General features: G+C 43.8%; 1 protein-coding gene across 1 annotated transcript in view; it reads left to right on the top strand.

Annotated features, from left to right (window-relative positions):
• Positions 1-27,377, top strand: part of LOC126292170 (dopamine D2-like receptor) — a 169,156-nt gene that overhangs the window by 74,308 nt on the left and 67,471 nt on the right. The window contains exon 2 of the mRNA XM_049986014.1: positions 17,737-17,989. Within this exon, the coding sequence (XP_049841971.1) occupies positions 17,737-17,989 (253 nt within the window). The remainder of the gene's footprint in view (positions 1-17,736; positions 17,990-27,377) is intronic.

The raw sequence follows: 27,377 nt of genomic DNA, 5'->3' as shown, positions 1-27,377 counted from the left end.
AATATTTTCTTTTTCAGTTTCTTGATTTTTTCATGCAGTTATTCGTCTTAGTGTCTCTGCGCTTCCTATTTATTTTATTCTCTAGCAACTTTTGTTTCTGTGTTCCTGAATTTTCATGAACATTTTTGTACTTCCCACTTTCCTCAGTCAAGAGAGCTATTTCTCCTATTACCAATAATTTCTTCACAGTTACCTTCTTGGTAACAATGTCTTTCCTTCTGATTTCTATGATTGCCCTTTCTAGAGATGTCCATTCCTCATCAACTGTACTTCCTACTTACCTATTCCTTTTCACAATTCTATAGCGTATCTCTTCGTTCCTTATTCCTTCCGTAACCCACGTATTTGCATATTGATTCTTCCTGCCTAATATTTTGAACTTTGGCCTACTCTTCATCACTTCTACTGTGTGATCTGATTCTGTATCTGCTCCCGCGTACACTTTACTACCCAGTATTTCGAAATCTCTGTCTGACAGTGATGTAATATAACTGAAATCTTCCAGCAGTCTCCCAGCTTTTACCAAGTGTACCTTCTCCTCTTGTGTTTCTTGATCAGAGTATTCAGAATTACTAGCTTAAATTTATTACAGAACTCAATTACTTTTTCCCCTCTCTCATTCCTAGTACCAAGCCCATGTTATTCCATGGCCATTTATTCTATCCCTTCCCTAACAACTGCATTAGAGTCCCCCATGACTATTAGATTTTCATCACCCTTTATGTACTCTGTTATCCTTTCAGTATCCTCATATGCGTTCTCTATTTCTTCATCTGGAGCTTGCGACTTCGGCATGTAGACCTGAACTATTGGTTTCGGTGTTGGTTTGCTGTCGATTCTGATGAGAATAGCACGATCACTGAACTGTTCACATTAACATAATTTCTAAAGTTATGGAAAGCATAATTATGTAAAACTTCTCGTTAAAATATTAATACTATAGAACAATGTTGGTGTAAAATGTTTCCAGCGTAAAATAGTAAAATTATGAAATGGAAAGGGGGACTGAGAGCGGAAAAGAGGGTAAGGCAGGGGGGGGGGGGGGGGGGGGGGGCAGGTAGCGACAGTGTTAAGAACTACATGGATTTAACGAGAGATGGTCTTACAGTGTACTAAAACTGCGAGAAGTTAATTATGTGAAAAAAATTCAGTTGAGGTACTGAAAAAACAGAGCAATGGAAGCATAAAACAGTAAAAGGGGATAAAATAGTAAATTATAAATGTGGAGGTAAAACTGAATTAATGTCTTAAAATATCAAAAGCAAAAAATGGACTGAAGCGCCTAGAACCGCTCGGCCACACAGGCCGGCAAAAGAAAAGAAGAAGTAAGGATGCACCATGAAAGAATCATCCGAAATCGGAAATCGGTAGATGCGATGTGCATGTATAGGCAAACATATTATCATAATTTCAGGAAAATTGGATGATTTATTCAAGACAAAAATCTCCAGAAACTAAGCGGATCCATAACGCCTTCGTCCATCTGTCGCCTTTATGCAAGCACTGATCGATAGAGTTGTTGGACGTTCTCCTGAGGCACATCGTGCCAAATTTTGTCCAACTAGAGGGTTACATCCCCAAAATCCAGGGCTGGCTGGAGGGCCCTGCTCAAAATACTCTAAACGTTAGAGGCCGAGCGGTTCTAGGAGCTCCAATCTGGAACGGCGCTGCTGTTACGCTCGAAGGTTCGAATCCTGCCTCGGGCATGTTTGCGTGTGATGTCCGTAGGTTAGTTAGGTTTACGTATCTCTGAGTCTAGGGTACTGATGACCTCAGATGTTGAGTCCCATAGCGTTTAGAGCCATTTGGAGCATTTTTTCTAAACGTTCTCAATTGGGCAGAGCTCCTGCGACCTTATTGCCCGAGTTATGGTTTGATAAGCACGGAGACAAGCAGTAACAACTCCATCTGTGTCCGGACGGGCATTACCGTGCTGAAATGTAAGCCAAGGATGGTTTGACATGTAGGGAAACAAAATAGTACGTAGAATGTCAACGACGTACCGCCTTGCTGTAAGGATGGCGCGGATGACAACCGAAGGGTTCGTGCTAGGAAATAAAAAGGAACCCATGATCATCTACCCTGGTTGTCAGCCTTATAGCGGGCGACAATCAGACTGGTATCCCGCCATGGTCCTTCGTGTCTCCAGTCACGTCTTAGGCCAAATCCCAAGAACGCGCTGACCAGTGCAGCACTGTTGACGCACATAGGGACAGTAACGGCAAAATTCAGTCTTCTTGTCTCCTGACACATCCAGGTTTGTCCGAGCAGACCATGTACGCAATGACCGTTGGCTCATCTGTTCTGCAGTATTCCATTCGCATATACACCTTCCTATCACACTGCAGCTTCCGGACAGTACTGAATCAGTAGCCTGAAAGTACACTCATGTTCATAAATTAAGAATAATTGCAGCATACGGTGCCACACAACGTGGCACTACACAAAACTGGCGCTAATAGCATAGGCACATAGGGAAGGTACACGAAACGGATATGTAAGTCCACGGTATTGGTGATAAGCTGAGAAAGCTGTCCCGAAACACATGTGCTACAAAACGCCACTGTATCCTGTGCATGTACCCCGACATCAAGATGGGATATGATCACCATGCAAACGTACACAGGTAGCACAACGGATTTGCATATTCTGTATCAGGTGGCCGAGCAGCTGCTGGGGTACAGCCTCCCATTCTTGTACCAGAGTCTATCGGAGCTCCTGAAGTGTGCTAGGGGTTTCAAGATGTGCAGCGATACGTCGATCGAGCGCTAGGGGTTAAGTCTGGAGAACAAGCAGGGTACTCAATTCGTCTGATATCTTCTGTTTCAAGGTACTCCTTCACGATGGCAGCTCGGTGGGGCCATGAGTTATCATCCATCAGGAGGAAGGTGGGACCCACTGCACCCCTGAAAAGGCGGACATACTGGTGCAAAATCACGTCCCGATACACGTGACCTGTTACAGTTCCTCTGTCAAAGACGCGCAGGGGTGTACGTGCACCAATCATAATCCCACCGCACACCATCAAACCACGACCTACATACATGTCCCTTTCAAGGACATTGAGGAGATACCTGTTAAAGTTCCTTTTTCAAAGACATGCAGGGTTGTACGTGCACCAATCACAATCCCACCTCACACCATCAAACAACGACCTCCATACCGGTCCCTTACAACGACATTAAGGGGTTCCAATGACCACGTACTGTGTCCTTGACACCATCCTTTACGGGCTCTCCTGTGACTAATTTTCAGTGGAATGAACTTTGCCGGTCTGCGGGTGAATAAACCATGCCTGCTCAGTCGTCTGTAGACTGTGTGTCTGGAGACAACTGTTCCAGTGACTGCGGTAAAGTCCCGTGCAAGGCTACCTGCAGTACTCCGTGGTCGTTTGCGGGCACTGATGGTGAGATATCGGTCTTCTTGTGGTGTTGTACACTGTGGACATCCCGTACTGTAGCACCTGGACACGTTTCCTGTCTGCTGGAATCGTTGCCATAATCTTGAGATCACACTTTGTGGCACACGGAGGGCCCGTGTTACGACGTGCTGTGTCTGACCAGCCTCCAGTCGCCCTAGTATTCTACCCCTCATAACGTCATCAATATGTGTTCTTTGGTTCATTTTAAACACACAGTCACCATTAACACGTATGAAAACGTCTGCACACTTACTTGGTGCACTGTACTCTGACATGCACCAGCTCCCCTCTGCGTATGTGGACTGCTGCCAGCGCCACCGTGCGGCGACCGCAGGCCAAATGCATCGCATGGTCATACCCCGAGGTGATTTAAACCCGCAAACCTCCACCAGAGCGATTTTTCACCATGTATTAGCATTGTCCTTAATTTATGAGCATGCATGTATAAAGTTGTCACTGTCCATGAGCAAATTACGGTAGAACCCCTCTAATCCGACCTTGAATGGTCCGTCACTCCAGTTAGTCCGACTATGCTGAGGCTCGCGTGCCTGTGTCGACTTGTCACTGACTGGACGCCTGGCGGTCCATTGTTGCGGTGTCTATCGCTGTGCATATTGTTATACAGTACGTTACTGTGCAGTTTTGTTCTTTGTTGGGATTAAAAAACTTGGTTGTTTGCTTTATTCCGTGTTCTCTACCGTACTTGTTACTGTAGTTTCACTGTGTGTACAGTTGTCTGTTTTTGAACATGTCTGGATTCGAACGTAAACACGTACCTCTTTCACTAAATGAAAAATTAGCAGTGCTACAAAGACAGGACGAAGGAGATTCGCTCCAAAAAATTGCAAGAAACTGAATGTAGGTGTTACAATTAAGGATTGGAGGAAGAATCGGAAAGACATTGACTCCTATACAGTTACGATTGACGGTGAAAACACTCTGAAGAATCGCAAAACATTAAAAAAGCCTAAACGTGAACTGCCTTATAACGCATTGTGGATGTGGTTCTGTCAAGAAAGAAGGAAAGGAACTCCAATATCCGGGTAAATTCTCAAAGAAAAAGCGATAGCTTTGCACAAAAAACTGGAAGCCGAAACTAAATTTTCTGCCGGTGAAGGCTGGATTGATCCCTGGAAAACTCGTCAAAAATGTATCCCTGACTCTTTTCCAAGTAATTTGTTTTCGTTTTTACTGTAAAAACAATGCATACAGTACAATCATTTCTTAGTTTATACATACAGTAGTTTCTTTTTTAGTAAAAAAATTACTTTTTATATACAGTGCTATAAACTTTTCTTAGTTTACAGTATATACCGTTTATACGTTATTATGTACAGTACAGTACTGTAATTTGTTTGTCGTTTTTCCTTTTAAAACCAATACATATTATAGTGTGTGTAGACGTTTTTTAGTTAATTTACTGTTTAACAATGTGTAAAAAACATCTTTTTATATTACTGTAGACATCTTTTAGCTCTTAAATCGTTTATTTTTTTGTACTAAATATCTTTCTACATTTTTTGCGATAAATATTAGATTTTTCGGATAATCCGACCTTTTTCTCGTTCCGATCACAGACCCGGTCCCGAAGGTGACGGATTAGAGGGGTTCTCCTGTACTTAAACTTACAAGTAAGTCTGTCTAGTGCTATTGTTTCGGATGTTATAAAAAGAAAAATATCCCCACGAAGGAGGAACAAATGTGGGACTTCTTAACGTGTAATCCGTTTGCATGTTAATAGTTGTAACTAACTAAATATTTGAAACAGAGTACTGGTTTAACTACCTATGAAGACGAGACATTGTTTGTGTTGTTATAGTATGTTGCAACGTAGATAAGGAAAAATTACGTGTGAGATCGTTATGGAAAAGTTCAGCTAGCTCCATTCTCAGTCGTTACAAGAGAGCCGTTGTGCATAACGGAGAGATTTTCTATTGAAAGTTCAAGGGAGCATACTCCGGGAAGAGCGGGACAAAGTATTGTTTCACACCACATACGTCTCGCGTAATGACCACGAGGAGAAAATTCGAAATATTTGAGCCAGTACTAAGACTTATCGACAACCATTCTTCCCACACGGTATTAGCGAGTTGAATAGGGCTGTTGGGCTCAGTTGGTGGCACAAAAAAAAAATACCCTCCGCCACACACCATTCATAAGTGTTATGCGGCGACTTGTCTGCTGAACACAGTGTGCACAGAGAAGTCGGTGAAAGTATCTGAGAGTCTAAAGGGTTCTCTGCGTTACCCAGTCAATAGATAACGCCACAAAGACTGCTGGCTGGAGTGGCCGAGCGGTTCTAGGCGCTACAGTCTGGAATCGCGGGACCGCTACGATCGCAGGTTCGAATCCTGCCCCGGGCATGGATGTGTGTGATGTCCTTAGGTTAGTTAGGTTTAAGTAGTTCTAAGTTATAGGGGACTGATGACGTTAGAAGTTATATCCCATAGTGCTCAGAGCCATTTGAACCATTTGAACCTCGAAGACGGGAACTGTCACCTTTCTTAGCAGATCAGAAGCTTAGCACTTCTGTCCAGTTTATCGGCCAAGCGAACCAGTGATAACAGTGTTGTGTACAAAATGGCACGCCGCGCCCACAAAACACCAATCCGTTAAGTCAGAATATGTACCACGCGGAATGAGCATGGAGTAAATATCTCTGGAGTGAGCATTCACATGCGCAGAACAGATTTTGTGTTGTCAACATACATTGCCGGCCTCGTCACGTGTTCTTGGGACGTCGTGTGTTTGTCCGCATAGCGCCCCGTATATTTATAATGTCACTACATCCCTAATACCGACGGATTCTTTTCGTACGTGTCGTGGATTATTTATATATGTTGCACAGCCATTTTAACAGTATCCATTTGATACCGGGAATAAACCAGCTACGTAACTTTTAAGGGCAAGTGATATTGCATTCCGCTTCTTTGCGATAGGTGTCACAGTTCAGATGCACTCGATTTTTGGTAGTTTTCGGTATGATACGGCACTTCATAGTATTACAAAGCCTGACGTACATTTTTTCAGTGATAGTCTTGCAAAACGACTTGACAGTACGCTAGTACTTTCGCTTGTATCCGAAAAACACCGAATTTGCCACACATTAGCGATTATATCCCTGCTAATTCGTCCTTTTTTCTGCTATTTCCGCATATTTATTTTCTCATTTTTTGCGACGTAAAGCACAATTTTTCTTTAGGGTGACACTTTGAGTATTTGTTTAATGCATTTTATGTACTTGCTCCCAATGTATTAAATAAACAGTAGACTGAGTAAGAAGGGAGAAAAGAAGGCAATCTGAGAATAAATGTACTGTAAAGCAAATATAGTTGGTCATGTAACAGTCAACCCATATAACATCATTAAGGAAAGTAGAAAGTGACACAAATGAAAGAGTTTGGGGACACTTTTACTAATATTTTACGCTCATCTTCACTTTTTGCACTATTGTCATCACAGTTTGTCAAGGTCTCTGAGTGTAAAGATGAAACAGACACCTCAGTGTACAAACCTATGCCAAATAATGCAGAATGAAACACATTTCTCAGTGAAAGAAAGTAGCAAATATGATATCACAAGTTATATATATGAACCTGATAAATTTTGTTTCACAGGTGGTTTTTTTTTTGTGGGTACTTTCGGTAGTAGGTGCTGTGGAAAATTAAAAATAGTTGGTATAGCATCTACCTTCAGCCACACACACATTCAAATTTTTCTCTGTCTAAACATTCCTCCTTAAAGTGTTTTGAACATACTTTGGAATATTTCGTGGGGACAAAATTACTCCTCCTTATTTTGTGGAACCACATCTTTACTCGATGTTCATCCTTCGGGAAACTAAAATATAAATCACACATTATCATTCTCCAAATCCTAGACACACTTAACATGGTCTCCTACTGTAACTTTATAGTAAACAAAACGGTTTGGACACACATATTATATGAAGACAATTACAGACTCCCACTCTATTGAATTTATCTGTCTCCCGTCTTTCAAATCTATATACATAATCGACAAGTCACTGATAAATTCATGGAGGATAGTATTTGCTGAAACAACTAACCATTTCCTTTCCTGTTCCACTAGCAAATTTAAGAGATGAAGCGATTGTTTGTAAGCTTTTGTACGCGCCGTAATATCTATTGTATAGTCATAAAATCGTAGAAAAAAAGGTCTACAGAATCATGCCTTAATTATAATGCGTCTCAAAATTTTTAAAGATATACAGTGTCTCTTACTAATATGATAACTATGATTAGAGCTACATGGTATGTACCCATGAAAAGTTACTATCCCTCCTTTCACAGATTTCATCCGTAGCAACATCAGTAATTCACCATAGCTATTACACTGTCAACAAACAGTGGAAACACAACGAACCTCTTGATACTATCAACTTCAAACTCTGCAGGAAACACACACGCACAGCGAAGTCCCGGAAACACGTAACAACCCTGGTTTAATGTTGCCAACATGTGCAGAACGCAATGCTCTCTCCAGAGATATTTACTCTATGGGAATGGGTTGGGAACGTTGACCTACTGGCTATTAAGCGGTCGGTCACAACGTTTTCGATAAGTTTTCTGCAGATCTAAAAGAAAGTAGGCTATTGCCTCCGTAGCGCGCTATTGAATTTTAGCAGTTTAAGCTGCTTTTAGGGGCGACTAGCAGCGCTAGCTTGGCCTCAATGTTAACAACGATTTGGATATTGAATGAGGGAAATAATCCGTCCCCTCGGATAGCGCGAATCCTGTACCGGTAAGGGGCGCCTTTTATCTGACGTCTGATTCGCGTGCTGCGACACCCACGCCCCTCCCCCCGCCCACACCCCCGCGCGCACGACCGGCGGGGCGCAGCGCGCTGCTGCAGCCCTAAAAGGCCGCCTTTGATCTCACGGCGGCGTCGGTGGCCGCGCCAGAGGGCGTAACTCGATTTTCCCCTCTTCGCACCCCCGCGGCACTCGCTGCCCCCGCCGCGTGGCCGGACCGGGCGACGCGGCTCCCACCACACGGACGGCAGCCGCGCAACTTGCAGCTCCGGCTCTGTCGGCGACCGCCGACGCCTATTGCACAGTGCTTCCTTCCGCTCGAACTGCCGACGTCGCTGCCCGACAGCGGGTTCGATGCACCCGAGACCCTTGGAATCGAATTACGCTCGCTGACATGGAATGAAAGGAGTCGACATGGATGAAATACGTAAAGGGCGACAAATCAGTACTGGCGTTCCACACGGTTCAGTTCCTGGACCACTCTTTCTTTATTATTACCCTGAAAAGACAAAGAAACTGGTACATCTGCCAAATATCATGTACGGACCCCCGAGCATGCAGTTTTCCACAACACGACTAGGCACTGACTCGAGTAATATCTGAAGTAGTGCTGGACAGAACTGACAACATGAATCCTGCAAGACTGTCCATAAATCCGTAAGAGTACGAGGGGGTTGGGATCTCTTCTGAAGAGCACGTTGCAAGGCATCCCAGATACACTCAATATTTTTCATGTCTGGAGTTTTTGGTGGCCACCGGAAGTGTTTAAACTCAGAAGAGAGTCCCTGGAGACACTCTGTAGCAATCCTGAATTCTCTGTCATAATGCACCATCGACATGAATCGGTGCAGGTAATTTGACAGGATGCTTACGTACGTGTCACCTGTCAGAGTCGTATGTCGACTTATCAGGGGTCCCATATCACCCCAACTACACACGCCCACCGCGTTACAGAGCCTCCACCAGTTTGAACAATCCCCTGCTGCCATGCAGGTTCCATGGAGTTGTCTGCATACCCGGACGCGTCCATCCGCTTGATACATTTTGAAAAGAGTCTCGTCCGACCAGGCAACATGTTTCCAGTCATCAACAGTCCAATGTCGATGTTGACGGGACCAGTCGAGGCGTAAAGGTTTGTGTCGTACTGTCATCAAGTATACACGATTGGCTAATATCCTTAGGTTAGTTAGGTTCAAGTAGTTCTAAGTTCTAGGGGACTGATGACCTCAGAAGTTAAGCCCCATAGTGGTCAGAGCCATCGGAACCATCTGAACCCAAATGGGTGATGTTGCGTTGAATGGTACGCACACTGACACTTTTCGATGGCTCAGCACTGATATCTGCGGCAATCTGCGGGAAGGTTGCACTACTGCTACGTTGAACGATTGTCTTCAGTCGTCATTTGTCTCGTTCTTGCAGGAACTTTTTCCGCCTACAGAGATGTCGGACTTTTGATGTTTTACCGGATTCCTAATACTCACGATACCCTTGTGAAATGGTCGTCCCGGAAAATTCCCACTTCATCGCTGCCTCGGAGATGCACGGATTATAACACCACGTTTAAACTCACTTAAATATTGATAACCTGCCATTGTGGCAGCGCTAACCGATGAAATAGCGGCGCCAGACACCTGTTGTCTGATACAGGCGTTGCCGACCGCAGAGCTGTATTCTGCCAGTTTACATATCTATGTAATGGGAGCTTTAGTGTAATTTGCTGATAATACACTGAAGGAAAAAAATCGCTACGCGAATGGGAGTTATACGACACATGAGAAAGTTCCTAGACGTGTTTTTACATCTGAAAGATTACGTCTATTCCGATTTCTCTCCAACAGCATAAAAGAGCGCTATTGGCACCAGTATGAGAATGCAGATCAGGTTTGCTTTAAATACACGCAGTAACGTGAGCGTTGAGGTTGGACTTGGTGAGTTGATGTTAGTCAATAATGCCTTTATGGCGACAAAGACGTCATTATCCACAGCCCACTGAGTTCCAATGAGGTCTTAGAAAATCTGGATGTTCCTTCTGTGACTTGGCAGGAAAACCAACAGTCTACCCTATGTCATCAAAAGTATCCGGACACATGGCTGAAAGTGACTTACAAGTTCATGGCACCCTCCATCGGTAATGTTGGAATTCAGTATGGTGTTGGCCTATCCTCAGCCTTGAGGATAGATTCCACTTTTGCAGGCATACGTTCAGTCAGGTGCAGGGTAATTGCAGCGCTTTCTTCGCGGAGTGCGCCACTGAGGAAATGTATCGATGTCGTTCGGTGAGGCCTAGTACCAATTTGGCGTTCTAAAACATCCCAAAAGTGTTCTTTAGGATTCAGGTCACGACTCTGTGCAGGCCAGTCCATTACAGGGATGTTATTGCCGTGTAACCACGCCGCCACAGACCGTGAATTATGAACAGGTGCTCGATTGTCTTGAAAGATGCAGTCTCCATCCTCGAATTCCGCTTCAGCAGTGGGAAGCAAGAAGGTGCTTAAAACATGAATGTAGGCCTGTGGCCACGCAAATCAATAGGGCTGTGCAAGTCCCCTCCACAAAAAAAACACGACCACACCGTAACACCACCGCCTCCGAATTTTACTGCTGCCGCTATACACACTGGCAGGTGAGGTTCACCAGGCATTTGCCATACCCACACCATACCGTCGGATCGATACATTGTGTGATTCCTCACTCCACACAACATTTTTCCACCGTTGAATCGTCCAGTGTTTACGTTACACCAAGCGAGGCGTCGTTTAACATTTACTGGCGTGATGTGTGGCTTATGATGTCCTTAGGTTAGTTAGGTGAGGTTCACCAGGCATTCGCCATACCCACACCCTGCCGTCGGATCGATACATTGTGTGATTCCTCCCTCTACACAACATTTTTCCACCGTTGAATCGTCCAGTGTTTACGTTACACCAAGCGAGGCGTCGTTTAACATTTACTGGCGTGATGTGTGGCTTATGGTGTCCTTAGGTTAGTTAGGTGAGGTTCACCAGGCATTCGCCATACCCACACCCTGCCGTCGGATCGATACATTGTGTGATTCCTCACTCTACACAACTTTTTTCCACCGTTGAATCGTCCAGTGTTTACGTTACACCAAGCGAGGCGTCGTTTAACATTTACTGGCGTGATGTGTGGCTTATGATGTCCTTAGGTTAGTTAGGTGAGGTTCACCAGGCATTCGCCATACCCACACCCTGTCGTCGGATCGATACATTGTGTGATTCCTCGCTCTACACAACAATTTTCCACCGTTGAATCGTCCAGTGTTTACGTTACACCAAGCGAGGCGTCGTTTAACATTTACTGGCGTGATGTGTGGCTTATGAGCAGCCGCTGGCCCATGAAATCCAAGTTCCTTATCTCCCGCCTAACTGTCACTACAGTGGATCCTGATGCAGTTGGAATTCCTTTGTGATGGTCTGGATATATGTCTGCGTATTACGCATGACGACCCTCTTCGACTGTCGGCGATCTCTGTCATCAACAGACGAGGTCGGCCTGTACACTTTTGTGCTGTGCGGGTCCCTTTACGTTTCTACTTCACTATCACATCGGAAACACTAGACAGCGAGGTCTATGAGTGTAGGAATCTCGGATACAGACATATGACACAAGTGAAACCCAACCACCTGACCACGATCGAAGTCCGTGAGTTCCTCAGAGCGCCACATTCTGCTCTCTCACAATGTCCAATGACTACTGAGGTCGCTGATATGAAGTACCTAGCAGTAAATGGCAGCACAGTGCTCCTAACATGAAAAAGTTTGTTCTTGGGGTTTTCCGGATACTTTTCATCAAATAGCTTACGCGACTGCTGCCACGTCGGTCACCACAACGAGCAGTCTCTAGAGGACCTGGAGCCAGACGGCCACGTGGCACTACTCAGAGGAATGGCCATCGTGTTCGACGTGTGACTCTGGCCAACTGCAGCAGCAAATATGAGCAGCAGCTGGCCTCACAGTGACAGAGAGAACTGTTACGAATCGGTTACTTCGAGGACTGCTCCGACCCAGACTTCCTGTAGCTTGCATTCCACAGACCCCAAACGACCGTCATTTGCTAATAGAGCGGTGTCAAGCGAGAGCTCATTGGAGGACAAATTGGAGGTCTGTTGTGCTTTCAGATGAAAACAAGTTCATCTTTGGTGCCAGTGATGGCAGTGTGTTGTTTTTATTCCCAAAATCTATTCACTCATTCTGTAGCAGACCTCATCTTTCCTTTCATCTTTCCATATTTTCCCTGGTTTACTCCTTCCTTTTATTTCCAAGTTTCGTGTTAATAATTTTGCTTCAGAATTTGCCTCTTTCATCGATTCTTTCCCTACTGATTCTGATAGGAAGTACGCAGTTGGTTTTGAGTGGCAAGATCTCATGCCATGAATAAGCGCAGTTTTTTGTGAAACAGTTTTATTGAAACGCCACATAGAATTTCTTGTAAAACATATCTCAGTATTTAATTAAAGAATGTATTTCAGAAATAATTAGCTTCATAGTTCTTGAATAGCACTCCCACTGGAACCAACGAATAGGATCAACAATTAGTCTGCATAATAAATGACCCAGTACTGTGTGTGTGTGTGTGTGTGTGTGTGTGTGTGTGTGTGTGCGTGTGCGTGTGTGCGTGAGAGAGAGAGAGAGAGAGAGAAAGAGAGAGAGAGAGAGAGAGAGAGAGTGAGGGAGAGAGAGAGATTTTTAAAGACCATTTATATCGTTAAAATACCACTTTAGACAATTGGTAAAATTTTGGTGTACAGAAACGCGGGAGTTAACAGCCGGCCGCTGTGGCCGAGCTGTTCTAGGCGCTTCAGTCCGGAACCGCGCTGCTGCCTCGGGCATGGATGTGTGTGATGTCCTTAGATTAGTTAGGTTTAAGTAGTTCTAAGTGCTAGGGGACTGATGACTTCAGATGTTAAGTCCCATAGTGGTCAGAGACATTTGAACCGTTTGAACTTACCTCCTTAAATAACGGAAGGCTTAGTACTCCCATTATACTCTGAAACAATTTGAAAAGATTACAGAATCCTATAAATAAAACTTAGTTATGGTTAAGTGTTGCTAAAACTGTGTTCTGCTTTGGATTTCCTTGGATTATTACAATAAAGAAAAAGAATACTTATAAAAGGCAACCAGCTGAGATGATAAACAGTAATGGTGTGCTGAAGTGTAGCGATTCCGAATTTTTTATGTGGAAACTCGTAAGGATTTTTAGATAAAAAATACTTTATTAAAACTTCATGGCTACATGTTTTCAACCCTCTACCGCTAGAAGGCTCTGAAATGTAACAGAAATTATGTCGGCGTCTTAGGTTACTATGTCGGAGCGTGGGAAACAGCGTTCAGTATCGCGTTTCGAATCCTGAAAGGTCGTCCACACTTGGAGCACCGTCTTCTTCAGCATGAAAATGTCAGGACACACACGAGCGCTGCGACATTTGCTACAATCCGTCGGTTCACTGTCATCGACCGTCCTCCGAAGAGCCCCCACTTGGCCCCATCCGATTTCTATCTGTTTCAAATATTTAAAGAACACCTTCGAGGACTTAATTTTGATAGTGACGAAGCGGCGCAAGCGGAATTGAGGTTGTCACTTCGTCAGTAAAGTCAACCACTCTACAGCAACGGTATGGACGAAGTGATCTCTCGCTGGGAGAACTGCGGTCGTCGTCGGGGTGACTATGTTGAGAACCAACCAGGAAAACTTTCTTCTCTCAACATTTCGTGAAGGTAACAGCTGCGGGCTCTCACAAGAAATGTTTACTGGTGGTGGTGGCCCTCAACTGTGTACCCACAGACTCAACGTTGTGATATTAAAAGTTTTGGCTGGTTTCGTTGCCTACGGACTGGTATACGTTGTTGCCGCATTGCAGGCCAAATCCTGCTGAGTCTACAGTATACGATAAAAACACTCACATGAAACGAATGGTCGAAGATTTCTATCACTCGTCAATTGCGAATTATGAAAAATGGTTGAAATGGCTCTGAGCACTATGGGACTTAACAGCTGAGGTCATCAGTCCCCTAGAACTTAGAACTACTTAAACCTAACTACCCTAAGGACAACACACACATCCATGCCCGAAGCAGGATTCGAACCTGCGACCGTAGCGGTCGCGCGATTCCAGACTGAAACGCCTAGAACCGGCCGGCCGAATTATGAAAGTAACCTATAAACTTACCAGTAAAAGACTGCAATTAAATAAAATCTGTAGGTACTATTTTAACGACTTTAAATGATAAGTACGATAGTAGAAGTACTTTTAAGAGTGCGGTTTATATCTGCAAAACACTTATTGGTGTCGATGGTCCAGCAGTTAAATGAAATATAAGTTGAATAACAGAGAAGCAATAGATCTCTACTTCACGTAATTAGTTATGAACAACAACATAGCTCGTGAGATATTCACTTCCTAACGCGTACTACGTCTTCACTGTAGAAACCACGGAAATCTCAAAAGTTCACAAATCGGCACTCACAGACAGGCTTAGATTGCATGAAACGCACGTGAGTTAAAAGTAGCCAGGAAGAAGTGTCTCACACAGCTGCAACACAGAATTGCGTGGCAATGCTCCACGCCTTGCCCAAGACCGGTGATAGGGTCACAGCTCACGCCCCACACGACTGGTAAGGCGTATTCCCCTGATGTGCTTAAGTCGGCGTTCCCTTGGCTAACCTGCTGGGGCTCAGGAAGTAATAACGTTGTCGCCAGTTAAGAAAAGATACACTGACATATGCTACAGATCCTGTGGATTTGCATGGGTAAGGTCTTCTTCTATTTCTTGAGGAACATCTTTTTTTTTACTTTTCATTTTTTAGGGCTGTCTATATTTTGGTATAATGGTTTGGTTGGTTTCATCGTCCACATATCATCGTGGTGTATTGCTCCAAACATTTTCTGGGGATTTCACGTTTCATGACACCTGTTAACGCTGTTTGTAGTAGTTTTTGATGCGCAGAGTGCTTTAAAACTATGTTGGAGTTACTGAGTTTTGCCTATCTTGATATGTTCCTTTGATTGTAATGTGTCCTTGTGCGCTTGTATTCTTCCTGAAGTTTTCTGTCGTTTCCACGTTGGGTGCTTTATTTAATTCTGCTACTTGTATATATTACCCTAGATATTGGAGTTTTGGGACTCTGCTAACTTTTCCGTATTTTGTGTACATGGCTTCTGTGTTATTGTTCATTATTTCAGTGTATCGCATTTCATCGTATGATATCAGCAGACTTGTTTTAGCTAAACTTCATGTAAGTATTCCCGTGCTTCCTGTGCTCTTTATCTGTTGTTGCTATTGTCAGGTCATATCCAAACGCCAGATTTTTTAAATGAATCTTTTGTTCACACGCTTTTTTCCTATGTGAATCTCTTTTACTTTCTGTTCCAATGGTTTGCTGATTTGGTTCAAGAACCTTTTGAATTAAAGTTGTGAGAGGCCATCTCCTTGTCTGATCACTGCCTGTATGAATGTTTCTGACATTTCTGCCATAAATTTTACTTTGGATGTGGTGTTTACTGCACGAGTGCTCTAGTTCTTCTACATATGCCATGTTGTTCTAGTATGTGATAAAGAGTCAGCCGATCTATGGAGTACTATGCCTTGTTAAAGTTCGCAAATGTGCCCATATTATTGTTCGTCTGTCTAATCTTCAGGACTCTTCGCAAGTCCCAACTGTGCTCAGTACATGGTCTTCGCTTACTTAATTTATTGTTCTAGTCTGTTGGATACTGGCTTGGACAGAATCTTGTACATAATCTGTGATCATGAGATACCTCTAAAGGTATTAGGGTCTGCCTCATCACCCATTCCATGCAGTGGGTGTATAGTTTACATGTGGTACTCTAGTAACTGCCGTTGGGTTACTGGTCTCAGTACATCGCAATGACTCAGTCCATGTCATTGCCGTGTCCCTTGAAAAGTTAGCTGTTGGACACCACAGTCTTTATTTTCTAACGGCTTCGGATGTGTCACTGTGAGAGGTACTTCGTGATGTCTTACTTTTGCAGTATAACACGTAGAGCTGCCAATCCTATCCCCCAGAACCCCAGATTAGTTGACTGTTGGGAGCTGTGGCCAATGTACACTATGGGGTGTCATGGCTGAATTGCTTTACTGCGTCAGGAACAACGCGGTGACGCAGTCTATCCATTCGCCAAAGCCCTTGAAGTGCTACCTGTTGGAAGCTTGGGACATTGTACTTTCTGTCCTTTTATGACTGCTGTTGTCTTACTTTACAGTATATCACGTAGACGCTCCCAGTCCAATCCCTCAGAGCCTCTAATGAGTTGGCTGTTGCGAGCTGGTGTCAACATACATGGAGTACCATGGTTTCTTTGTATTACTGCGGCACGTATATCATTGCGATTCATCCATAGATTTCACCAAAACCTTTGGATAGTTGCCTATTGGGAGCTGAGGGCACGGTACTCTCTGTCCTGTTACGATTATTGCTCTGGCTGGCTGCTGCGGCCGAGCGGTTCTAGGCGTATCAGTCCGGAGCCGTGCTGCTGCTGTGGTCGCAGTTTCGAATCCTGCCTTGGGGATGGATGTGTGTGATGTCCTTAGGTTAGTCAGGTTTAGTTCTACGTCTAGAGGACTGTCTAGAGGAAGTCCCATAGTGCTTAGAACAATTTGAACCATTTGATTGTTGCTGTTGTGCTTTGGCAGCTATATCACATTCCCCAGAATCTCTGATGAATCAGATTTTGGAAACTGATACATACACTATGGAGTCTCATAGCTGCATTATGTTGTGCAGTAGGTACGTCGCCTCTATGCAGCCCATCCATTCCACCAGAACCCTATTAGGAGCTGGGGCACTGTATTCTGTGTCCTCTTAGGACTATTGCTGTCTTACTTTGGCAGCGATACTACATAGAGGCAGTCCCTCCCAGCCCCCAGAGTTGGGTGTCGTATGCTGGTGTCAGTGTATATTATGGAGTCCCATGACTACATTGTATTGCTGTAGCAAATAATCATGGATAAGAGTCCATCACTTTCAGCAGAACGCTCGAATAGCTGCCTGTCGAAAACTGGCGACCCTGTACTCTCAGTCCTCTTGTGACTGCTATCGTCTTACTTTTACAGTAGACCACCTAGACGCTGCCAATCCTATCCCCCAGAACTCTTGATGAATTCGCTGTTGGGAACTGGGGCATACACTATGGAGTGACATGTTTGAGTTGTATTATTGCAGCGTATACATTGAGATGATGAAGTCCATTTCACCAGAACCCTTGAAGAGTTGCCTGCTGGAAACTGGGGACGCTGTACCCTCTGTCCACTTGTAGTTATGGCTGTCATACTTTTGCACATACATAACACCGGCGCAGCCCATCCCTTTCCTCAGAGACCTTGATGAGTTGGCTGTCTGTAGCAGGTGTCATAAATACGATGGAGCCTCGTGACTGCGTCTTATTGCTGCGGCAGGTACATCAAGGTGATAAAGCCAATCCCCCTCACGAGAAACCCTTGAGATGTTGGGTGTTGGGGACTGGGAGCACTGATCACCCAGTGTTGCGTTCCTTTCGCAGGTACATCGCGGTGACGCAGCCCATCAAGTACGCGAAGCACCGCAACAGCCGGCGCGTGTGGCTGACGATCGCGCTGGTGTGGATGATCAGCGCCGCCATCGGGAGCCCCATCGTGCTGGGGCTCAACAACACGCCCGACCGCCGGCCCGACCTCTGCCTCTTCTACAACTCCGACTTCATCATCTACAGCTCCCTCTCCTCCTTCTACATCCCCTGCATCATCATGGTCTTCCTCTACTACAACATCTTCATGGTGAGTACTGCTCTGCACATTCTGCTTTACTACTTGTGAGACAGAGAGAGGAAGCGCACTGCTCCTGCCACCTGTTGAGGCGTAGCAGCTTCGCATCGCTCCTGTCACTTCTTAGGACGATATCGTTATAGGCATGAGTCATCGACAGATGTCACCAGCAGTCATGGACCTGAGTTACAGAGCTGCACGTAGTTGTACTAGTAGGCGGCAGAGGTCAGCAGTTGGCGGACAATGCTATCAGTCGTAGTCAAAACACTGTTGTAAAGTTACGTTTGATTAATATTTAATGTATCAGCATAATTATAATTGTTTTATATGTGTAGTAATTAGCAGTGTGAGTGTTGTATGAGTGAAGAAGAACAGAAGTAAATGAAAATTGTTTTGTTTATTCACGAAGTACCAGTTAAACTATACAGGTGATTTACTATAATTCAATCTGGTCCCTTTAACCCCAAAACCAAACAACCAATTTACTATAACTAAATGTGCAGTCAGTTTATGGTACTATTAAATCGTGAGTAGAACACAAATTAATCGGTAATTTCAGAAGGTGTAATTTTATTTTTATACTTTTCTAAATTTATTTATTTAGAAATTGCCATAGAAAGAAATGTTTCACTATGATTGGTCATTGAAGTAAAGCGCGGGTTAGAGCGGGATAATACTGCAACCTGATTTGATGTTTGTGATATCAGCCAATCAGAAAAGTGCAGGCTCGCGCCAATCCACACTAGCAACAAAGTCTTTAGTGTGATCCAGCGGAGTCGAGGCTGAGGGTTCGAACTAGTAAAATCTCATTGAAAGCGGCTCCGACGAAAGTACTGTAAAATCGCGGAAAATGCTAATTACGAGTTCACGAAGTAGTACAAAATGTATTTAACTGAGCGGTATAGTAGAAGTCGTGTGGAATTTCGGACGGAATATCAACACTAATGCTTTTGACTGTTAGTTAAAACCGCGTGGCATGTTGTGCGATCTAAGACTAGAAGAGGTATTACGTGTAGAGCAGAGTGCACAACATTTGAGCGAGCATTCTCATAATTAAACGATCCAGTGAACTCTGTTAACTTCGTTAACGGGTGTAAATACCAGAAACTGGTATGGTGTGTGATTGTGGTGTGCGTGTGGATTTTGCATTGTGTTGCCACTTAGTACGGACTTTTTTTTTGTCATCAGTCTACTGACTGGTTTGATGCAGCCCGCCACGAATTCCTCCACTGTGCTGAGCTCTTCATGTCAGAGTAGCACTTGCAACCTACGTCCTCAATTATTTGCTTGACGTATTCCAATCTCTGTCTTCTTCTACAGTTTTTGCCCTCTACAGCTCCCTCTAGTACCATGGAAGTCATTCCCTCATGTCTTAGCAGATGTCCTATCATCCTGTCCCTTCTCCTTATCAGTGTTTTCCACATATTCCTTTCCTCTCCGATTCTGCGTAGAGCCTCCTCATTCCTTACCTTATCAGTCCACCTAATTTTCAACATTCGTCTATAGCACCACATCTCAAATGCTTCGATTCTCTTCTGTTCCGGTTTTCCCACAGTCCATGTTTCACTACCATACAATGCTGTACTCCAGACGTACATCCTCAGAAATTTCTTCCTCAAATTAAGGCCGGTATTTGATATTAGTAGACTTCTCTTGGCCAGAAATGCCTTTTTTACCATGGCGAGTCTGCTTTTGATGTCATCCTTGCTCCGTCCGTCATTGGCAATTTTACTGCCTAGATAGCAGAATTCCTGAACTTCATTGACTTCGTGACCATCAATCCAGATGTTAAGTTTCTCGCTGTTCTCATTTCTACTACTTCTCATTACCTTCGTCTTTCTCCGATTTACTCTCAAACCGTACTGTGTACTCATTAGACTGTTCATTCCGTTCAGCAGATCATTTAATTCTTCTTCACTTTCACTCAGGATAGCAATGTCATCAGCGAATCGTATCATTGATATCCTTTCACCTTGTATTTTAATTCCACTCCTGAACCTTTCTTTTATTTCCATCATTGCTTCCTCGATCTACAGATTGAAGAGTAGGGGCGAGAGGCTACAGCCTTGTCTTACACCCTTATTAATACGAGCACTTCGTTCTTGATCGTCCACTCATATTATTCCCTCTTGGTTGAGTACATATTGTATATGACCCGTCTCTCCCTATAGCTTACCCATACTTTTTTCAGAATCTCGAACAGCTTGCACCATTTTATATTGTCGAACGCTTTTTCCAGATCGACAAATCCTATGAACGTGTCTTGATTTTTCTTCAGCCTTGCTTCCATTATTAGCCGCTACGTTAGAATTGCCTCTCTCGTGCCTTTACTTTTCCTAAAGATAAAATGATCGTCACCTAGCGCATCCTCAATTTTCTTTTCCATTCTTCTGTATATTATTCTTGTAAGCAGCTTCGATGAATGAGCTGTTAAGCTGATTGTGCGATAATTCTCGCACTTGTCAGCTCTTGCCGTCTTCGGAATTGTGTGGATGATGCTTTTCCGAAAGTCCGATGGTATGTCGCCAGACTCATATATTCTACACACCAACGTGAATAGTCGTTTTGTTGCCACTTCCCCTAATGATTTTAGAAATTCTGATGGAATGCTATCTATCCCTTCTGCCTTATATGACCGTAATTCCTCCAAAGCTCTTTTAAATTCCGATTCTAATACTGGATCCCCAATCTCTTCTAAATCGACTCCTGTTTCTTCTTCTATCACATCAGACAAATCTTCACCCTCATAGAGGCTTTCAATGTATTCTTTCCACCTATCTGTTCTCTCCTCTGCATTTAACAGTGGAATTCCCGTTGCACTCTTAATGTTACCACCGTTGCTTTTAATGTCACCAAAGGTTGTTTTGACTTTCCTGTATGCTGAGTGTGTCCTTCCGACAATCATATCTTTTTCGATGTCTTCACATTTTTCCTGCAGCCATTTCGTCTTAGCTTCCCTGAACTTCCTATTTATTTCATTCCTCAGCGACTTGTATTTCTGTATTCCTAATTTTCCCGGAACATGTTTGTACTTCCTCCTTTCATCAATCAACTGAAGTATTTCTTCTATTACCCATAGTTTCTTCGCAGCTACCTTATTTGTACCTATGATTTCCTTCCCAACTTCTGTGATGGCCCTTTTTAGAGACGTCCATTCCTCTTCAACTGTGTTGCCCACTGCGCTATTCCTTAGTGCTATATCTATAGCGTTAGAGAACTTCAAACGTATCTCGTCATTCCTTACAACTTCCGTATCCCACTTCTTAGCCTATTGATACTTCATGACTAATGTCTTGAACTTCAGCCTACTCTTCATCGCTACTACATTGTGATCTGAGTCTATATCTGCTGGGTACGCCTTACAATCCAGTATCTGATTTCGGAATCTCTGTCTTACTATGATGTAATATGATTGAAATCGTCCCGTATCTCCTGGCCTTTTCCAAGCATACCTCCTCCTCTTGTGATTCTTGAACTGGGTACTCGCTATTGCTAGCTGAAACTTGTTATAGAACTCAGTTAGTCTTTCACCTCTGTCATTCCTTGTCCCAAGCCCATATTCTCCTGTAACCTTTTCTTCTACTCCTTCCCCTACAACTGCATTCCAGTCGCCCAAGACTATTCGATTTTCGTCCCCCTTTCCATACTGCATTACCCTTTCAATATCCTCATACACTTCCTCTATCTGTTTATCTTCAGCTTGCGACGTCGGCATGTATACCTGAACTATCGTTGTCGGTGTTGGTCTGCTGTTGATTCTGATTAGAACAACCCGATCACTAAACTGTTCACAGTAACACACCCTCTGCCCTACCTTCCTATTCATAACGAATCCTACACCTGTTACACCATTTTCTGCTGCTGTTGATATTATCCGATACTCATCTGACGAGAAATCCTTGTCTTCCTTCCACTTCACTGATCCTTACTATATCTAGATTGAGGCTTTGCATTTCCCTTTTCAGATTTTCTAGTTTCCCTACCACGTTCAAGCTTCTGACATGCCACGCCCCGACTCGTAGTACGGACTAGGCAGTATTAACGTTGATCTTTATCGTAACAATACACCTGAAAATATACATTGCCAAGTTAAAAATTTATTTCAGTAGCTAGCGACATCCCGTTTACGGTACAATTCTATGTATGTTCGACGTGCAATAGACAGTAGTGGTCTAATATTTTCTACTACAGCTTTTAGCTAGACAAATGAACATCGCTGGACACTGGCAGGGAAGTAAAAAGTAGCGTGCCGTGCCGCACTGTGAACGACCGAAAAAAAGTCTGCTGTTAATTATTGTGATATGCGTAGAAAGTGCATGTTTGCAGTGCAGCACGCAGCAGTTATAAGGACCACCCACGATACCACGGAGAAAATCGTTTGGTAACGGCGGCAGTTCAAATGCTCTGACTCAGTCTTACGCCTAAATAAAAATAAAAATATTATCATTCTTTTACTCGTATTACTCTGCTCTCTTTTAGAAATCTGCTATAATGAAAGGCTATAGGCGCTCGATCCCAGTTGCAGGTTGTCTAACAGCCTCCAGGAGGAACAACAATTTGATTTTCGTTATGGTTACTGACGGAATTTCAAAATGTAAAATGTTATCATAATACAGTCCTTAACAGTTGCAATCTTACTTTAAACGTTTTACACACTAAGGTAACATAACTCATCGTGAGCAGATTAACCAGACTACATACACGTAGTTTAAGAAAAAGACAGCAGTTGGCGACATCCAACCAACTTTACCCCTATATTGAACAATATGCACAGGGAAAATACAGATCACGCTGGAAGTAGAAAAGAATGGTGCTATCGCATTTCTAGACGTCGAAGTGTACAGGAGAACGGAGGGTACACTGGGGAACAGAGTGTATCGTAAGCCTACTCATACTGACAGGTATCTGCACGCCCAATCCTACCACCACCTCGCGCAGAAGAACTCTGTCATCCGCTCTTTGGCAATCCGTGCGCAGCGCCTAAGTGATGCTCAAAACATCACACCTGAGCTTAAAAAGTTACGCACAACTTTTCTAGCCAATGGCTACAGCCATAAGTTGATAAACACAGCCCTGTCGACGAACACAAGCAAGAAAGATAAGCAGGAAATAGACAAACTGCAGCCAACAGTACGCTTACCCTATGTGAAGAACGTTACTGACCGAATAGGCAAACACCATCGCCGCGTTGGGATGCAGCCTGTCTTCTATAGTGGTCGTAGGATCCAGGACGTGGTAGGCTCCACGAAGGACAAGGTGGATGCATTACACACTGCAGGCGTTTACAAGGTGGAATGCGAATGCGGAGAGGTATTCATCGGCGAGACTGGTAGGCCAATAGCAACGCGCATTCGGGAGCACGAGCCTGTGTTTTCTCCAAGCAGCCAATTATGACGAAACGCAAAATCAGGGAGTACATCGAAATACTTAAACACCCTAACAACATGAACAGGGAGGATGGACTCAGACTTGCCCCATCTTGGCTGCCGCACTGTCAACTCGAGGCACGAGCACTGCCGGCGAGCAACTGCCGCCGCGCGGCCGACGTCCAGCAGTTGGTAAACAGCAGCCAGCCTCTCATTCGACGGTGTCCACCAATCAAAAATGGTTCAAATGGCTCTGAGCACTATGGGACTCAACTGCTGTGGTCATTAGTCCCCTAGAACTTAGAACTACTTAAACCTAACTAACCTAAGGACATCACACACATCCATGCCCGAGGCAGGATTCGAACCTGCGACTGTAGCAGTCGCGCGGTTCCGGACTGCGCACCTAGAACCGCGAGACCACCGCGGCCGGCTGTCCACCAATCATGGCACATAACACAGGCGCCAATAGACAACAGAGGTCACGTTTTCCCTCCACCGCAATAACCTGTTGAAATGAAGTTCCCTCTCCTTCTTCCTTAAGTGACCAATGAAACTATCTACCTTTTAAAATTATGACGTAATGGCATGCGCAGTGAACACTAACAACAAAATATAAAGGACACTGCATACCTAGAACGCACCCTTAGACCCAGAAGGCCGCTGCAGTTGTGGCCGAAACGTAGTTTTTACATTATGACGCGGTACCAAAGCCAGAAAACTTTTATGTAAACTTTACGCCTAATTTCAAACATTTCCGAAACCTTTCCTCCATGACGTCTCCCATCAGCCCACGAAATTATGAAAGGAAAAAGAGTCTACAAATTACATTTTCGCCGTTAATGCCATAAAGCTTCAGCTTTAAGCACCACATACTAATTTATTATTTCATTGCTCCTAACTGTATTCGTAGCACATTTTCCAGATACAGTGCACATACACTGAAGAGCCAAAGAAACTGGTACACCTGACTAATATCTTGTAGGCCCCCCACGAGAAGGCAGAAGTGCCGCAACACGAGTGACATCGATTCGACTCATGCCTGAAGTAGTGCTAGAGGCAACTGACACCATCAATCCTCCAGCACTGTCTATAAGCACTTAAGACTACGAGGGGGTTAAGATGTCTTCTGAACGTCACGTTGCAAGGCATCCCAGATATGCTCAATAACGTTCATGTCCTGAGCGTATGGTGGCCAGCGAAAGTGCTTAAGCTCAGAAGAGTGTTCCTGGAAGCACTCTGTAGCAATCCTGGACGTCTGGGGTGTCGAATTGTTGTTGGCCCAGCATTGAAATTTGCATTAGTTTGTGGAAGGGTTGCACTTCTGTCAAGCTGAACGATTCTCTTCAGTCGTAATGTGTTACCGGATTCCTGGTATTCACGGTATACTCGTGAAATGGTCGCACGGGAAAATCCCCCTCCATCGCTACCTCGGAGATGCTCTGTTTCATCTCGTTGCACCGACTGTAACACCATCTTCAGACTCACTTAAATCTTTATAATCTCTCCTTCTGGAAGCAGTAACAGATCCAACAACTGCGCTAGACACTTGTTGCCGTATACAGGCGTGGCCGACCGCAGCGATTATTCCACTTGTTTACTTATCTCTGTACTCGAATAGGCATGCCTATACCAGTTTCTTTGTCGCTTCAGTGCATACCACTGAATGTACATGCTAACTTACAACGACGGACGACACGTAGTTAACTTTTTTTTAAAATTTTTTTGAATCATCGCTCTTGTGAGTGGTTTGCGTTCATTTCAGAGTAGAAACTGCAAATTACGTCCTCATCTACTTGCTTGATGTAAGTCATCCTCTTTCTTCTTCTATAGCTTCTATCCTCTACAGCTCCCTCTGGTACAGTCGGGGTCATTCACTGATGTCATAACGCATGTCCTATTATCCTGTCCCCTGTTCTTTTCAGTGTTTTCAATATATTTGTTCCCTCGTCGATTCTGCGGATAAACTTCTCATTCTTTACCTTATCAGTCAACCTAGCTTTCACCACTCTTCAGTAGCACCACATCTCGAATGCTTCGGTTCGCTTCTGTTCCACTTTCCCCACAGCCCATGTTTCACTACCGTGAATTGCTGGGGCCGAAACGTATGTTTTTAGATGTTTCTTCCTCAAATTAAGGCCTGTGTTTGATACTAGTAGATTTCTCTTGACCAGGAATAATCGTCTGGTGAGTTCTAGACTGTTTCAATATACTCCTTGCTACTTCCATCATCAGTTATTTTATTGCCATTTGTCAATAATGTCGTCTTTCTTCGGTTTACTCTCGCTTTCATATTCTCTACACATTAGACTGTTCAAACCACTCAGCTGCTCATGTAATTCCTCTTCGTTTTCACTGAGGATAACAATGTCTTATCATTGATATCTCCTTTCACTTTGAATTTTACTCCCACCCTTGTATCTTCCTTTTATATTCAACATTGCTTTTTCCATGTATAGATTGCACAGTGGCGGTGGAAGACTGCGCTCCTGTCTTACATTCTTTTTGGTCCGAGCACTTCATTATTGATCTTCCAGTCTATTTTTTCCCCTTGGTTCTTGTACACATTGTGTACTACCCGTCTTTCACTGTAGCTTACCGTTATTTTTACTAGGCTTTACACCACTTTAGATTGTCTGACTCTTTTTCCGAGTCAAAAAATCCTATGAACTTGTAATTTTTCTTCAGTCTTGCTCCCATTATCAACCTCAACGTTAGAACTGCCTTTTCGTTGCCTTCAGCTTTCCTAAAGTCAAAGTGGTCGTCATGTAACAGATCCTCAGTTTTCCGCTCACTTCTTCTGTACACTGTTCTTGTCAGCAACCTGGATGCATGAGCTGTAATGTTGACTGCGCAATAGACTCGCATTTTTCTACGCTTGTTACCTTCGGTTCTGTGTTTCTAGAAAAGTGTTATGGTACATGGCCAGCCTTATACATTCTATACACCAACCTGAATAGTCGTTTGTTGACAGTACATCACATCATAAACATTGAGAAACGTATAAAAATAGCTTTTCACAAAACGTAGCCGCCATTACTCAGATTACACGCTTCCAGTATTTGAAAAAGTACACGTAATGATTTGCAGAAAACTTTAAACGTAATTTTAAACCATTTCTAAAAATTTTCTCTCTTTAACGGTTCACACGCTTCACGTCAAATATAGAAGAGGCTGCGTCATATGTAATCAGACCCTTGAAACAGTATTCTGCAAGAAAAAAGGGAAGATTAGTGTTCAGTGCCATGTCGATAATGAGCTCATTCTGTAGTGGTAATAACTTTACTTTCAGTTCGGAGAACAAGCTTGGGTTACGGAAGATTGTGGAGGGAAATCAGATGTGCCCATGTAAAGGAACCAGTCCCGCATTTGCCTAGAGCTGTTATAGGAAATAATACAAAACCTAAATGCTGATGTCCAGACGGGTATTTGAAACATTCTCCCGAATGCGAGTCCAGTATGCGACACTGTGCCACTTCGCTCGTTGTTTTATACGTGGGAGTTCGTTTCTTTAAAAGAATCTTAACGACAAGTAAATAATTTTAGGGTTTAGCATTGTTACAACTAATTTGTGGAACTAATTTAAACTGATAAATTAGTTTTTTGTCTCGCTTATACCTAGCACTTTCTTCCATCTTTCCGTCTGAGCCTTAACTAGGAAGCAGACACAGTAATTCTGGTCCTTGTACCGTATCTTGAGGAACGTAAATTCGTACTTATGAGAGGACATATATCCTCTAATTGAATCACTGTCATGGTGACCTCTCCATTGTCGAACATTGCGGACTAGTCCTCCATTCAAATCTCGCAGAGGGGACTGCCAACGGGGCAGGTGACCATGAGAAAAACATGGAATAGCCAACGAACGGGAAACATTTTAAAAGTCGGCGCGGGGAATTTAAAAAGTTTGAACGGGGTGGGGAAGCTAGAAAAACTAAAAAGGGAAACTCTAAGGCTCAGTCCAGATATAGCTGGGCTCAGTGACTTGAAATGGAAAGAGGATAAGGGTTTCTGGTCCGTCGAATATAACGTAA

This window comes from Schistocerca gregaria, chromosome 9 (genome assembly GCF_023897955.1).
Source record: "Schistocerca gregaria isolate iqSchGreg1 chromosome 9, iqSchGreg1.2, whole genome shotgun sequence".
Classification (NCBI taxonomy): domain Eukaryota; kingdom Metazoa; phylum Arthropoda; class Insecta; order Orthoptera; family Acrididae; genus Schistocerca; species Schistocerca gregaria.
The sequence above is the reverse complement of the archived record's forward strand: the minus strand, read 5'-3'. Positions and strand labels throughout refer to the sequence as shown.